The 15,301-nt window shown below is 41.0% G+C and overlaps 1 protein-coding gene across 2 annotated transcripts in view; it reads left to right on the top strand.

Moving 5' to 3' along the window:
- Positions 1 to 7,210: 7,210 nt before the first annotated feature.
- The window catches only part of SMARCAD1 (SWI/SNF-related, matrix-associated actin-dependent regulator of chromatin, subfamily a, containing DEAD/H box 1), a 40,482-nt gene continuing 32,391 nt past the window's right edge, over positions 7,211 to 15,301 (top strand). For both annotated transcript variants that reach the window (XM_036382575.2, XM_036382576.2), the window contains exons 1-3: positions 7,211 to 7,336; positions 7,551 to 7,765; positions 14,795 to 14,960. In XM_036382575.2, coding sequence (XP_036238468.1) covers positions 7,564 to 7,765; positions 14,795 to 14,960 — 368 coding nt within the window. In that variant the 5' untranslated portion in view covers positions 7,211 to 7,336; positions 7,551 to 7,563. The remainder of the gene's footprint in view (positions 7,337 to 7,550; positions 7,766 to 14,794; positions 14,961 to 15,301) is intronic.

Raw genomic sequence — 15,301 nt, forward strand, 5'->3', positions numbered from 1 at the left:
TGCTCTGCCTCAAAACAATTGTGACATGGCACATTTTCACAAATCTGTGCTGGCTGTTGCTCCCTGGGTGTGTGTGGGGGGCAGGGATGTGGGTGTGCATTAAGTGATTATAGCTTCTTGGCATTTTATTGGCATAACAATTCTCTCTCATTAAAAATGTTTCAAGCTTGGTTGTGTCGCAGCCCTGAAAATTATCTTTCACTTTAGAGTAAATATAAAATCTCAGTACAGAGATAGGACAGGAAATTGTCATCCTTTCCCCAAATGTGTGAAGCTTTTACTGTGTGCAAATAGTTAAATAGAGCCTAGTAACAGTAATCCTTTCTTGCAAAGTTTATAATAATATGACAGTGTTAAATTAAATAGCAGTTAAAAAATGTCATGTAAATCCCAATTTACCTGTGTGACCTTTCTAAGTCCCAAAGCTTTAAAGATAGCTTCTTAATGAGATTTTCAAGTTTGGAAACAAGAAGTTAAAAATATTTCTTTAATATCAAGATACATTTTTAGGAATGAGGCTTATTTTCTTTGAATGCAAAATCAAATGCAACAAAGTGTATTTGTTCTGATTACAAAAACAGATATGAAGGAAGGAATTCTGATCCTAGGAGTGGAAGTGTACCTGTACTTAATCCTTTTCTGTGTGCATTTACAAAAACCCTTACTCCAGCTTTTAAATGACAAGATTTGAAGTAAAAAATTATAGTAGTTTATAAAGAAACCAAAAGAAAGTATAAAAGCAGCTCAAAGGAGGATTTGAGTTTTTCCTCTTAAAAAAATAACTGGTCTGTCTTTTTAGGATCAGATGATTTTTTTAACCAGTGCAGGCATGGATTCTTTTAGCTCTCTATTTGTAGTAAAATGAGGGTTTATAATTTAAAAGCATGAATTAAACAGAAAGTGGTGTAAAATAACATATAAATGTATGTAACGAAAGAGTGTATATACCTTGCTCCAGTTCCTTTGAGATTCAGAACAGTACATGACAAAACTCTGCTACTGCTTATGCACTAATAACATGCTAATGAACAAATTTTATTTTCTTAAGACCAAATTCTGTTCTTGAAAGACACTATTTCAGAAATCCAGTTCAGCCCTTCTCTTTCTCAAAAGCATCTGGGGAAAAATAGCTGGATCAGGTTTTAGAAATACAATTTTAAAAAACAAACAAACAAAAAAAAAAAAACCAAAAAAAAACAACCAACCAAACACCAAAACCCTGTAAAAATCTTTGGTGCCAATATGTATTTGCTCCTGTGTATTTATTTATGCAAGCCCCATGACATTGTTTTGGTGGATTATGGGGACAGTAATATGAATGCTGGGGCCAAAGAACTTGACTTTCCTGTTCATTTTTACTCTGTCAGTTTCTGTACTTTGTGACATCAAAAATGCAACAGTATAGAAGAGTTACAACAGTGTAGCCTGATAGAAGTAAGCAAAAAATAAGTATGGAAGCACACACTGGAAATGTTTTAGTTTCAATTGATTCAGAAGAACTAAAATATCTTTTGGCCTGTACTTTTGAGGTTATGCTTCTCTCAAAATGGTTCCTTCAAGCAAAAAAGTGATTTGTCTACAATTTGCAAACAATATGCAAAGTCTCAGCCACAGGTGACAAACCAAAGTCCTTGATAATGATGCATGTTCCCACAGTTCTGACACTTCTTTTTGTTCCAAAGGTCATATATTCAGCATGTCAGGCAAACCTGGTTCTGATGAAGCTGCATTTTTTAAAGTGTTTTTAACTCCTTAGGTATTAAATAAACAGCAGCTACTGCTTTCCTTTCTAGAATAATTTTCTGACTCAATACAGACTCGAAGTGCTCAGGATATTTAGGATGCCATTAAATCAGGGGTGTTGAGCAGATCGTGTCTGTTAAATCAGGGGTGTTGAGCAAATTGGGCAGCAAATGCTGATCCACATGTTATCATGAATGGATTAAAGGCTGTAAAGATAGCCTGCAGTCCTGTGGTGAACTCTGCATGGTGATGTGCTGTGGGAGCAGAATGAAATGGGAAACTCCATGATTGTCCCAGTGAAACTGGTGTTCCATCCTTAGGCAGATTCATCCACAATTCAGCGGGTGCTTGTAAGTAATATTCACTGAAAGTTAAAACAAAAAAACCTCAGCAGAAGTATTATGGATGTGTGGTTTCTGATAAGTCACAGCCTTTTGAGAGCTAGCCAGACCTTTGATTATGGTTAGCTTGATTTCTGAGAGAGCATTTGCCCAAATGAATGAAATGGTTAGCAAGCACAATGTCTGAAATTATACACTCAAGTTTTTCTCTCTCTTGTATCTTAATCAAATACATATAAACTCAAAAAAGAGCAGCTAACTACTTTAGAGAAATAGAGAAAAATAAACTAAAATGTGTTTACTTCTTAACAAGTAAAACTATATATATACATATATATGTGTATATATATATATATATATATATATATATATATATATATATACACACCATAAGCACAATATTGAAATAACAGTACTGGAAATAAATTACCTCAAACAACTTCAGGTGAGAAAAACGAAAAAAGTAGAAATGTTCTAGAATGGTAGTAGAGTAGTAGAATGGTTCATGTTCCTGAAAAACATGATCCACAACAGACAGTTTTAAAGTACCTTCATACACACACACACAAAAATTATATAAAGTAATACCCATATAAAACCTTTTGTGCAACAAAACCAGTCTTATTCTCTTATTCTTTCCCAAAGTGTGTTCTTTTTTATTGTTTGCTGAGTAGAAAAAATCCCTGTCTATTCAATGGACAGTAAAAAGAAAAAAAAACCCCTTGACTAAGGGAGAAGAGACATTTTCCACCTGAGGCCTTACTGTGCCATCACTGTGCAGCTCACAAAACAAAATAATTTGGATATTCATTATTTAGGTATGGTGATGTTGCTACAGCAACGTCATGTCCTACATACAACTCTAGTTGCTTTTTTGGTGGCAGCTGAATTAGTTTTAACATTTTAATAGATTTTAAAATTTTGGGTTTTTTAAAATTATTATTATTTTGAATCAAGTACAAACTCCACCAGCATTTGACAACCGGTTTTGTTGCTTACAGAGCAGAAAAAATGTCCCCAGTACTCTACAATATTTGGGGGCAAGCCTCAACAGAGGTGCTGTAAGGCTTTATCTGTCACAGACTCTGTTGATTTTACACCCCAGTACAACTTCAGTGTGTTCTCATGATGTAGCTGAGGTAGACCTTCCCTTAATACAAAGCTGATGAAGTGACAGGGCGCAAAAAAGGGCATGAATCTAAGGAACAATAGTTGAAACAAGAGAAACTTGTCAGGAACGGCTGTAGACACATTTTGTCTCAGCTGATTATTTACTAGTGAACAACAATTTTACTGCCTTGCCAACTTGTAAAATGTAACACAGAATGTGACTCTTTGTATCTCATCAGGTTTTAACTTGTATTATCAAACTCCTAAAACTGAATTTCCTTCTACTAAGAACAATGCAAATTCGATTTGCATCAATTTCAAAATGAGTAATTTTAAACTGATATTTTTGTTTTCTTTGGCTTCTTTCAGTGTTCAGGCCATTATTATATTTCACTGATCTATAAACCTTCATAAAGTTCTCTGAAGGCCTACATACCATCTGGTATGCTCCTCTATCACTGGCATAGCAACAAAACTGTATCTTAAGTAAAAACAACTCAAATGTAACAGCTCTAATGTTGCATGTAAAGCAAATCTGTATATAAATAGATTCTTTTCAAATTTCTGCTGCCATTCTTAAAAAAAAAAAAAAAACAACCTCACAAATTAGCCTTCAAAACAATAGCAGACAGCAATCTGTCAGTTCTCCAGTAAGCATGAGCTGTCTAACCAGTGTCATTAGCACCTCAAAAAAGACATTTTGCCTGCCTTGCTTGCCAGGAATTCACAATAGCTTGTTAACAATATTAATACCTACCAATTACCCAGTCTTTCCAAGTTCAAAGCACTGTAAAAACTGAAGTAATCTGCTGCAGCATTTTCTAGGTTCATGCTAATTCCTGTAAATTAAATGCTTTTAAAATCTGGCATGTTCTGGAGTGTTCTGTTTAATTCTCTTAATTTTCGCTGTTTTCTTACCTTGAACTTGCTTTTTCTCCCAAGTTCTGGAATTTATGGTTTTTTTTCTTACTGCTTTTTCCCCAAGACTAATGCTCCTGACTGCCTTGTTGAATCACAAACACAGACTGACCTGAGTGTATGGTCCCCTTTACACCTACTTTCTCCAGTTTCATCTTTCTGTTCTCAACTTTTCCAACATTACTCGTTCAGCTTTGCAGCCTCACAGCCCATTTTTCTCTGCACACTTAACAGCATTGTTTGGTTGTGTCCCCTAAGTCAGTCAAAAAACTTGGCTCAGCATCTATCACATGCACAGTTTGTCATCCTTTCATCATGGAAAAAGGGGTCAAAGTCTTGTCAGAGTCCTTAACCTTTAGATGCTCAAGGTGTTGTGATAAGCCAGTGTGAGGCAAGCACACCAGAGGTGCTAACAGCAGTACTAATGCTTTGCAGAGAAGCTCATGAGCTTTGCCATGGTTATCAAGTCCCGAGAAAGAGCCAAATTCTCTGAGCTAAAGTAAAAGTGTCCTCATGGACCATACTTCTTTCCTTCTCTAATCCACACCCAGCTTTACCTCTGATGTACCTACAAACTTCTTTATTCCCATTTTTGGGGTAATTTTCCTTTTAAGTGGGTGGAATTTCAAGTTGGTAGGAGTCTGAGCTTGCGCTGACAGGCAAAACTCTCTTCCATTTTCACACTGACCTGTTCTGTGCATGAAAGCCCTTGATCTCTTGCCTTTTTATATGTCAACAGTGAGTCTAGCCCAGGCACTCCTTCTCCAGCACAATTTAGCCCTCCTCAGAGGATAACCTCAGGGGATAACCTCAGATGATCTCTGAACTGCACTGTTCAGACACCAGCCAGTCTGCAAATCCACCTGTGTCTTGGCAGCCACCTCTGGGGGCAAAATCACTCTTCTGCTCCATTTACACTGTCAATTATTTGTATGTGGGATTAGCAGAAGGCAGTTTCCAACAAATTTAAACTCATCAATGATTCAAATTGTAGATTAATATTTGATGTAAAGGCAAGACATTGTCACTGAAGCCTGATTTCCTCCAAATCCTTTTGCTTCTCAGGTGTTTGACTACTGCAATTTAAAAGTCAAATAACTTTAAGGGTGAAGGAGCATCCTGTGAGCCCAGAAGTACAGAGCTGACACAATGGATGGGTAAGTGGCTTCTTTTTCTGGTTTTCTGTTAGCCAGCCTAATCTCTCCAGAATGTCTTTGTTTAGCTGCTGCACCTGGCTCGCCAGTATAATGCTTATTCATTTCTTCCAGGCTTTTAAGCACTTTATTTCATGGCTGGCTGGTATGTTAAAAGAGAGTGTAAAGGTAGTTTCAGTACCTCTTTCCCATTTTAGGTCACCATTTCAGCTCTGGCAAGGTTCCCTGTGCGATACCGGGTAACCTCAGGTGCCTTTGCACACCTGGCTGCATGTGCTCTGCGACCACACATCCACTGAAACCCAGCATGGCAGCAGGTCCTGACCCAAAACAGCAAAAGGAGGGGTTTTCCCATCTATTCTGCCAAAGGAACACAATGCTGGAAACATGTCAAGGAAGCTAAGCTGAAAACTGCCCTAAGTCCACACCTGAAGGATGGGGTACCATGTAGGTACACACAGTTTGTGGTGATTGGGGTGGGGCTGTGTCCAGCCTCATCCCCAGTGGGCTGCAGCTGTGAGCAGCAGGTGAGCAGCATTGACAGCAATGAGCCATGGAGTGCCCAGGGGCACTGACCCATCACCAAAGGGAGCAGAGGGCACACAGGTGCAATGCATGGACATGAGGGGTATAAAAGGCTGGGCAAAGAACAGGGAGGGCTGACACTTGAAGCCTTCTGCAGTGGTCTGGTGTTACTCAGTATGGGTTGAAGCCTTCTGGAATTGTATGGTGATGCCCTGTGTATCCTGGTTGTCTCAACTGTGATGTGTGCTGGTACAGTGCTGTCCAGAGGGACCTGGACAAGCTTGAGAAGTGGGTCTATGGGAACTTCACGAAATTTGACAAGGCCAAGTGCAAGGTGCTGCACCTGGGTCAGGGCAACCCTGGTATCAATACAGGCTGGGGGATGGACAGATTGAGAGCAGCCCTGCTGAGAAGGACTCCGGTGCTGGGGGATGAGAGGCTGGATGTGGTCTGGCAGTGGGCACTTACAGCCCAGGAAGCCAAATGTATCCTGAGCTGCATCCAAAGCAGCGTGGGCAGCAGGGGAGGGAGGGGATTCTGCTCTGGTGAGACCCCACCTGCAGGGCTGCATCAGCTCTGGGATCCCAGCATAGGAAGGACATGGACTTGATGGATTGGGTGTCACCAACATGACCAGAGGGATGGAGCACCTCACCTATGAGGGAAGGCTGAGAGAGTTGGGATTGTTTGGTGTGGAGGAGAAGGCTTAGGGCAGACCTAATGGTGGCCTTCCAGTACCTGAAGGGAGCCTACAAGAAAGATGGAGAGAACTTTTGCGAGAGTGTTTAAGTGGACAGGCCAAGGGCGAATGGCTCCAAACTTAACGGGAGTAGGCTTAAATTAGCCATTTGGAAGAAATTCATTACAGTGATCCTGGTGAGGCACTGTAGCAGGTTGCCCAGAGGAGTCATGAATGCCCCATCCCTGGAAGTGTTCACGGCCAGGTTGGATGGGTTTTTCAGCCTGGTCTAGTGGAAGGTGTCCCTGCCCATTGCAGGGGGGCTGGAACTAGGAGTCTTTAAGGACCCTTCCAACCCCAACTATTCTTCGATTGCACGACCCCATATTTTAGGGCTTCAAATCTCCCATGATGGTCTTTCCGCGGCTCTCCGCCCAAACTTTTCAACTTGGAAGTGGGAGGAGTGGGCGCGATGATCTGGAATCACAAACGTCACTCGTAGGTGCAGTGTGTGGAGTTGGAACCCGCTCGGTCGCGGCGGCAGCCCCAAAACCGGCAGAAGCACACCCGGCCCCGCCGCGCCTCTCACCCCTCAGGGCAGCGCCTCCCACCGCCCTCCACAGGAGAGGCGCACGCGCCCGCGCGCTCCGGCCCGGCCCGGCGATTGGCGGGAGCCGCCGTGACGTCATCGCCGCGCGCCGGCAGCAGCCCCGCTCCTGAGGGGAGCGCGCCGTGCTCGCGCCGCCCGGGCCCCATCCCGCCCTGCCGCCGGCCCGCGCTGCTGCCCCGGGGGCCGGCCCGGGACCGCCCTGCCCGCCGCTCCCGCTCCCTGTTCCCGTCCCCGGCCGCCACTCCCTACGCCACAGGTGCGTGTGGGGCCCCCCGCCCTGAGATGAGAAGGGAGGCCGGGGGAGCGCGGGCGAGAGGGAGAGTGGGTGGGTGGGCGGAGGGATGGTTAGGCAGGAGCCTTCCCGCTGCCTGACGGCGCTCCTGGGCGCGCGTTCCTCTGGCAGCGCTTTACTGTCTGTATTAGACCGGCCCTGCCGGCTCTCTCCCCTTCCCTTGTGGCTTTTCCCACAGGAAGGTTAAGAATATGAGCCTCTACAATTTGGACCGGTTCCGCTTCGAGAGGAAGGGGAAGGGCGCGGAGCAGGTGTCGCCGTCCCCGCCGGCGGCCTGCGCCGAGGCACCTGGCGCTGCTGCCGCCGTCCGGGCCGCTGCAGGGGAGGAGGAGGAAGGTACGGATGGCAACAAGAGGCCAGGCATTCCGGCTTCGGACGTGACAGAGAGAACTGGTGAGTCAGGTGTTTTGCATGAAGGGCAGTGTAAGTCCTTAATTTCTAGAAATGAAGTAATTGTCTTTTGTTTTGGTGTTTGTCGTTTTGGGTTTTGCCCCCTTTGCTTGTTTTACAAATATGTTTTTCTGTGCAAACGTTTCACAACAATTTCCACAAAAGTATCCTCGTTTGCAGCAGTGTATGCTCGAATTGAACATGTGCATTTACAGGCAACTCGTTAACCTTCTGAAATAACTTGTTTTTTTAATTGATTAATTAAGTTTCAAATTAAATGCTGAAAGAGTGCTATGTTCTCCTATTTGTAAACTCTATTTACTGATACTTATTTTATGCTCACATTTCAGGGTTTTTGAGGAAGAAGTGGCTTTTATTTTTAGTTGTCTGATAGTTGCAACACTGGAGTCTTAATTTTCTGAGTAGGGTCCTTGTCTAATGCATCGCGGAGCATCACAGATGGAATTGAAAAGAAAGGGAGCAGTTTCTTTTCACTTGGGCCTGGTTTTGTAAAGAGCTGAGAGACCTGGTGCTGATTCTCAGAAGCTGACTGTGTTAATCGTTTTGTTGTAGTGTTTGTCCTCTTTTGGGGCAGAAGCTTGAGGTTTTCATGGAAATGTCAAAACCTTGATTGTGTTGTAGTGTGTTGGTTCCCTTGGCTGAGACTGTAGGGATGTGCTGTTCCTGTCTGGATTCGTTGGTTAATACTAAGGACTGAAATTGCTGTTGGCTGTGTAATCACATTCACCAGTGTGTTTTTCCTGTTACTGAGGGATTTGAGAAACAGACAGTATCTCCAGCTGGTTATTTGGTACTTCTCAGATATCCATATAATTTGTGGTATAGTTGTCGAATTACAGGTGTTACGGGAGAGATCAGACAGACTTTGACTGTGCACTTATTCAAAAAATGAAACAGTAACGTTTCTTGATGTTGTTTAACTACTTTTTTTTTTGCACATTATTTTCTTTTGGTGCAAGGCAGTTTTTCCCAACACCTTATCTAGGTGATAACAGAGAACCATTCATGCATGAGGAGGAGTTCCTCTTTTAAAACTGAGTGAAGTCAGAATTACAGGAGGTAGGGTGTTTACCCTTCCCTAAATTTTGGTTTAGTGCAGGTTGACTGTTGTCAGTTGATTGGAGTGCTCTTGTGTTTACATTAGTAAATATTAAGCACGGCATTAAAACATATAAAACATGTAAGTTGCTAGTCCGGAACTAGTAACCTGTTGCAAAGAATTTTGGTGACAGGGAGGACTTTACAGAAGCAGTGAGCAGCTGTTAATCCTGGTGTCTGCTGATGTGTCTTTGTAATGCTTGTATGGCACAATGGGCACTCTGAAGAAGTGCACTTTGGAACAGGTGTTCCCTTCCCGTTGGCGGTAAATCATTGTCTTGTGCTGTGGAGGAGTTACTAAGTGCAGGGGCCTTTCTTGAACTGTGAGTGTAGTTGTGCAGTAATGCATGGTGCTGCTTGTTTTGTGGCTTAGTGGTTTGGGGATTTACTTTATTTTAGTGTTATACTTCTTCCTTTAATCTCCCTGTGGACTTTGTCAGTGTAAGCATATAGCTGGACCAACAGATTTCACTGCTTGTTTTTCAAAATGCTGGTTTCCCTTGACTTCAGTTCTGCGGGGGTAGGACTGTGGAGAAGGGATGTAATACCCAATTTAGAGGCCTTAGTTTAGATACAAGGTAATAAAAAGAAAGGTGAAGGCCAACCTAAAAGACATGTAATGCAGGGCCAAGTGCTTGTGAGGAAAACTGGTGGGAGAAAGTGGTAGCTAACAGTGAAACAGGGTAGAGTGCAAGAGCAGGCAAAACTACAGCAGGTGTCCAACTGAAATAAGCATCCATGAAGGCAGATGCTGGTGGAGGACTGGGGCACTAATTAACATTTAAAATTGAGGTGTAATTAGTAGTGCTCTGCAAATACATAATTCTTCATCTTTCACAGATATTGAGTGTTTAAAGAAGATCAAGTAGTTTAGTGACTTTTTTCTCCTACTTATTTGCACATCAATGTTATGTAACCCCTTTAAAGAATTAATAACCTTTTAAGAAATAAAATCACATTTTCTACATCTACAGAAGTTAACAAAAAATTAAGCACTCAGATTTTGTCTGCATGATATGAGGCACTTAAATGTAATAGAGAAGACTAGATTTGATTAGCAGATGCCTCTCCTCCTTGTTTCCTAATTAGTGTCATGAAGACAAAATTTTTCTTGGTTTGGGTCAAATAAGACAGTCAGCTTTTTTTTTGTTGGTGGTGTTGTTATTACTGAGTGGTCATGGAAAGGCCCAAAGCTGAGTTTATGGCACTGTGTACTCTCTGCTGCTAACTGCACCAACAAGTCAGGCTATGGAGTTGTTCTGTGTGAGAAGCAGTTTACACCAGGCTCACCAAAAATAACCTGCCCTAATGCTCAGTGAATCACGTGAGGACAACAATTACTCAGATTTCTTCTGAAGACAAAGTGATTGACAAAATACTGGTACAAGAAACTGGGGAAAGAAGAGGAGAGTGATCTTTATTTCACTTATGCAAACAAAAATGCTATTAAATAGCTAACAACTTGGTTGGTTTTTTTTTGCTAACAGCTTTGATATAGTGCAACCACTGTGTGTATCTAAAAAGAATTTAAAAATCTTTATCCTTTAGGAGCACAAATAGTTCAGTATAATTTCCAAGAGATTTCTTCAGATTTGTTTTATCAAGTGCCCTGAAATATGCATCTAACAGAGTAGGATTTTGTAATTGTCATCCATCTTCAAAAAGTGAAGTCAGGTGTTGTCTATTGTGTCATGAACCACGATTATCTTTTTAGCTATTTTCTTTGGTTTGTATTCCCAGAACAAACTAATATTGGTTCTGTACCCCCTTTATGTCTGTAGGTCATGCTTCTCGTTCCTTTGTGTTGAACATGCATCCCCTTATGCTTTAATAAGCAATTTGTGGTGTGATGGCCACAGAATTGGTCCTCTTTGTGCACTTGTCTGTGCTCAAAATTACTCAGACCTGCAGTGACTTTGCAGCCAGGTTGTAGAGAATAATTCTGCACTGCATTTACTGAGGGATAGAAACCAATTCTGGGGACACTTACCAAATTATATATGGTAGATATCTCTAAAAAGAGTTGGAAAAATACACTGGAGTTGCTTACTACAGTTTTTCATGCAAATGAGTATCATTTACTCAATAGTAATATTTACTGAATCTCTTAATCTGTTAAGGAAACAAGCATCTTAATTTTCATTTAGATGTTTTTAATTATGTAAATAGCTCAGTATACTAAGATAACGAGATTAGTCTACACTGTTGTAGAAGTGGAGCAGAACTGTACCAGAAGTGCACAAATTAGAATAATTACCAACATGAATTTCAAAATGAGGCCATTATTTAGGTCTCAAAAAGCACACTTACTAAGCTTCCAAAAAGAATTGAAATAAAAGTTGTAAAAGAAATTAAACTACAATATATAACCCCATTATTGATGGCTGATTTTGTTGATATCCTCTCTCTACTGTTTGAATTTGTATCCTTAATGACTACACTTTGAGATTATAATGCTCAGAGCTCACTTGCACTGGCACTGCTCTTTTTTGTTCTGTTGTCATTTTCTCTGGGATCTGAGGAAGTCCTGTTTTGCTTATGTCTCAGTTCATAGAGTGTAATTCTACTTAGAGTGTTTCTGGAAAGAAGTGATGACTGCAGTATCAAGTGAAACTTTCTAAGGGTTCATAAGAAGATATGTTGAAGTAATCATCGTTTTAAAAGGGCAGCTTTAAGAAGTACCTTAGAGTAATACTGACATTTAGGATTATTTTAGCCAATGGAAAAGACTTTCCTTTGAAAAGGGAATTCTTATTACCATGTAGACTTGAACAGCATATGCTTGATGCTGCTTTCCAAAACTAGGTGGAGGTTACTTTCTATTTGACAATGCTTGTTGGACTATGTTAGTAAATGTGGTAAGCCTCTTAAGTATTGCCTCAGTTTTTGCTTTGGTTTTACCTTTGTTTTTACTTGGGAGAGAAGCTGGCTTTCTCAGACTGAGGTGTATGATTTGTGTAGGAGGTTGTGTTTAGAATTACAGGGCAGTGTATTCTCTTTTTATGGTAGCAAAAATTGGTGACTGTTGTTGGGTTTTGGTTTTGATTTTAATGTGTGCATACGGGGGATATTTATGAGTGCTCCTATTTCTGGCCTCAGAGGCAAAAACTGGTCTTATGATTGCAAGCATTCCTTAATAGTTCTTTTGAATTGCTTGTAATCAGAAAATTCTGCCTCCAACAATTACATATTGTTGCTATAACTTTAATCTATTACTAGTCTACAAGGTTACAGTTTGCTCTAAATATTAGGATTCCTTATTAAATGTGTGATTTCGGCTTCCCCCCCACTTAGTAGGGTACTCTGTTCAGTGGGATAGGTGGAGGAAGGGCAGAAGACTGGGCTTTTTTTTGACAGGGAGAATGCTTTTTTTTTTTTTCCATCAGGTAACTCAGCATTTTTTAAATATGGGAGTTAGGAACTGTCATGAAGACTGGACAGTAATTGCTAAATAAAATAAAAATAAAATGAGAAATCACTAAGTGAAACAGCAAATACTCTTTATTTAACTATAAATCTTATCTAAGGTTTATACTGTAAAAGAATAAAACTACTTTTAAGACTGTAATATTTTTGTAAAATTTCCTTGTGTTTTTCCTTTAAATTCAGTAAGGATGCCTCTTAGCACAGTTGTCATGAGCACCTGTCATTTCTGTGTCACACTGCTTACAAGGAGAATTTGTTTGAAATTTAGTCTAATCTACAAGGCCAAGATCCATGAAAACTGCCTTGATCTGTTCTGTTAATTCAGTATAGATGTGAAATTCTCATGTTTCTTACAGACCTGTTCTGATGTTGAATCACATTTTTAAGGCATTTTTTTCTATCCTATTGTGATAGCCTTTGCCCTGATAACCCAACTTCATAATGTTCCCAAAGGTCTCTTTTGGTCCTCTCCTGTATTAATCTAAAAACTTAATCAGTTTTCAGATGAAGCAAGTGCATCAAGGACAACACATCTCCTTGCTAAAATGGACAGATAAAAGAAGGTACTGCTCAGGAAGCTTCCACTGCCAGCATGTTGATCTTGGATGCAGGGAGGTCTATCTTGGAACCGTGTACTACTGCTTCAGAACTAATAATTATTAGGCATTCCTAAATTTGCATGTGTATAGGCTTTTCAAAATAAGATCAATTTGCAAAGTGAGACTTTTGCTTCTTCTAAAAATCATTGACATAATCCTATATTGTGTTTTGAAAGTGATAGCAAAGGCTTAGATTTTGATAACTACTAAAACTAGATCTTTTATCACAGATGAAGGAACTAGACGCCATGTAGCTTGTTTCTGCATTTGACTATCAGATTAATTTTTTCTAGCTTCATCTGTGTCTACTGTCTGCTGGCAAATTAGCCTTGCAAACTGATGTTACATTCTTGTAATTTGACTCAGCAAGTTTCTGCATTACTGAATGGAGACAGAAGAAACTACCTTTACTTCTAGCCAAAACTGTGGTTCCGGAGTTAGCAGCATCCCTGGTGCTTGGTTCACAAGCACATGAGTTTTACAAAAGGATGGGTGTGTTTAGGGGGAGAGGATGCCTGTGATCCTTTCTTTGTGTTATGAGAATTTAAGATCTTTTTACATGAGGACTTCCAGTGACAGTAGTATCACTAAAACACAAGTTTCCCACAAGTTGGTGGCTGACTCTGCTGCCCCTTATCCTGGACTTTTCCTGTGTGTGGCTAAGGTCACCTTGTTGAGGGATCCATTCAGTGCAGGTCGCTGCTCAGTGTGTGGCTCAGGTTGAGCTGTGGGTGGGCAGGCAGGGAACTGCTGACCCCTTGCACAGAGGTCCCAGGTGCCTGTGGCCCTGCTAGGGCACAGGACACTCAGGAGCTGATGGCTCCAGACTTGCCTGCACTTAGACTGTGAGGGTGTAAAACCCCAGGATTTTTTTGTTTGGCGTTTCTCCTCAGAGGCAGCAGCTGGAGCTGTGGTTTTGTTACTGTACCGTGATTAAATGATATTGGGGATCTAGACATCTGAGGGCGCTCTGGGAAACTGGGTGTGACTCTGTGAATGTGGGATCTGTAGCTGCAAAGGGGTCTTGGTCCCAGCTCCGATGCTGCTGCCAGAGTGGCTCCTGGATGGTTGGACAAGGAAGGTTTTTAACAACCTGAAGTCTTAAGCCTTCAATGATTGCTCTTTTGAGCTGTCATTGAACCCTTGTTGATGTTTCCTTATAGACACTGGGTTACATTCACCTCCATCCCTTTAACCACTATTAAGCTCCATTTTAAAGTTGTTTTCTTCTCTTTCTGTAGTGTACTCTGTAACATTTGGTACTACATTTTTTTAGTTTATTGGGTGCCTTTGCCTTTCAAAGCCTGTGCAGTTTCCTGTGTCAGCAAATATCTTGTACTTTTAGGATTTATCTTTTTTCTCCTTTCATTCAGTGCTGCCACAGTGCGTTATTTAAAATTTATTTTCCACGAGATTTCTTTCATACAGAAAATGTTCTCTGCAGCTGTCATGTTTTCTGCTCTATGCATCAATTTTTCTCTCTTCATAGAGAAAAGAGAGAAATATGCTTTTGACACCACAACAGTTTCTGTCCATATTCTGATAAGCCTGGAAGTAGCTCAGAGGACTTTGCTCATTATTAATTTATCTAAAAATAAGAATTTATTTATTTATAAATAGTTATTAACCTAAAATATATGTTTTCCTTAATGTTGTAATATAGAACTTGTTTGATGTAAGAGGGCTGAAGATCCTTTGCCAGGTAAGTTCTTACTTAAAGAAATGCAGCTGTCAGGAATTTTGTGTGCATGAGAAAGTGAGTTCTGTTTGACTGACTGTTGTGTCTCTGAAAAAAATCACAGCTACCTGATTCTCTGAGTACAAATAAATATTTGAAGTTGTAAGTCATTGTCTCCTCTTTCTTCTCCCATTGAAATGTCTTGCACAGAGTATTCCACCATCCCAGAAACTCCTGAAGCCCAGAGGACAAGGAAACAGTCTTACTTCAAGCGCCAGCGCCAGCGAGGGGTGCAGTTCCTCGATGTGTCTGACAGCGAGGATGAGGAGCCAAGAAGAAAAGAAACCCAGGCCCCGAGGGCAAAGGTGGCCTTAATGTACGATTTCAGCCACATTTCTGTCCTGTCTCTGCACCCTCAGGGGCTCTTCTCAGTTCAAACCCTGAATTGAAAATCAGAGCCTAGGTTGGGTTCTTGTTTGCTCCTTTGGGATTCAGCTGCCCCTAACTAAACTTTACTGGTTTTCCAGGGAAGAGGTATCCTGCTAAAACATTTTCTCAGAGGGAGGAGTTCTGTGATGTTGAAACGTGTGATGTTTGTTCATTTACACATTTGTGCCTTTGCCCTTCTGAAATCCTTTTAGTGCAACCTGAAAACTTAACCATAAAACACTTACTTTACTAATTTTCAACTGTTGGAATTGATATTTTTTTTTTGTG

The sequence above is a fragment of the Molothrus ater genome, chromosome 4 (genome assembly GCF_012460135.2).
Source record: "Molothrus ater isolate BHLD 08-10-18 breed brown headed cowbird chromosome 4, BPBGC_Mater_1.1, whole genome shotgun sequence".
Classification (NCBI taxonomy): Eukaryota; Metazoa; Chordata; class Aves; order Passeriformes; family Icteridae; genus Molothrus; species Molothrus ater.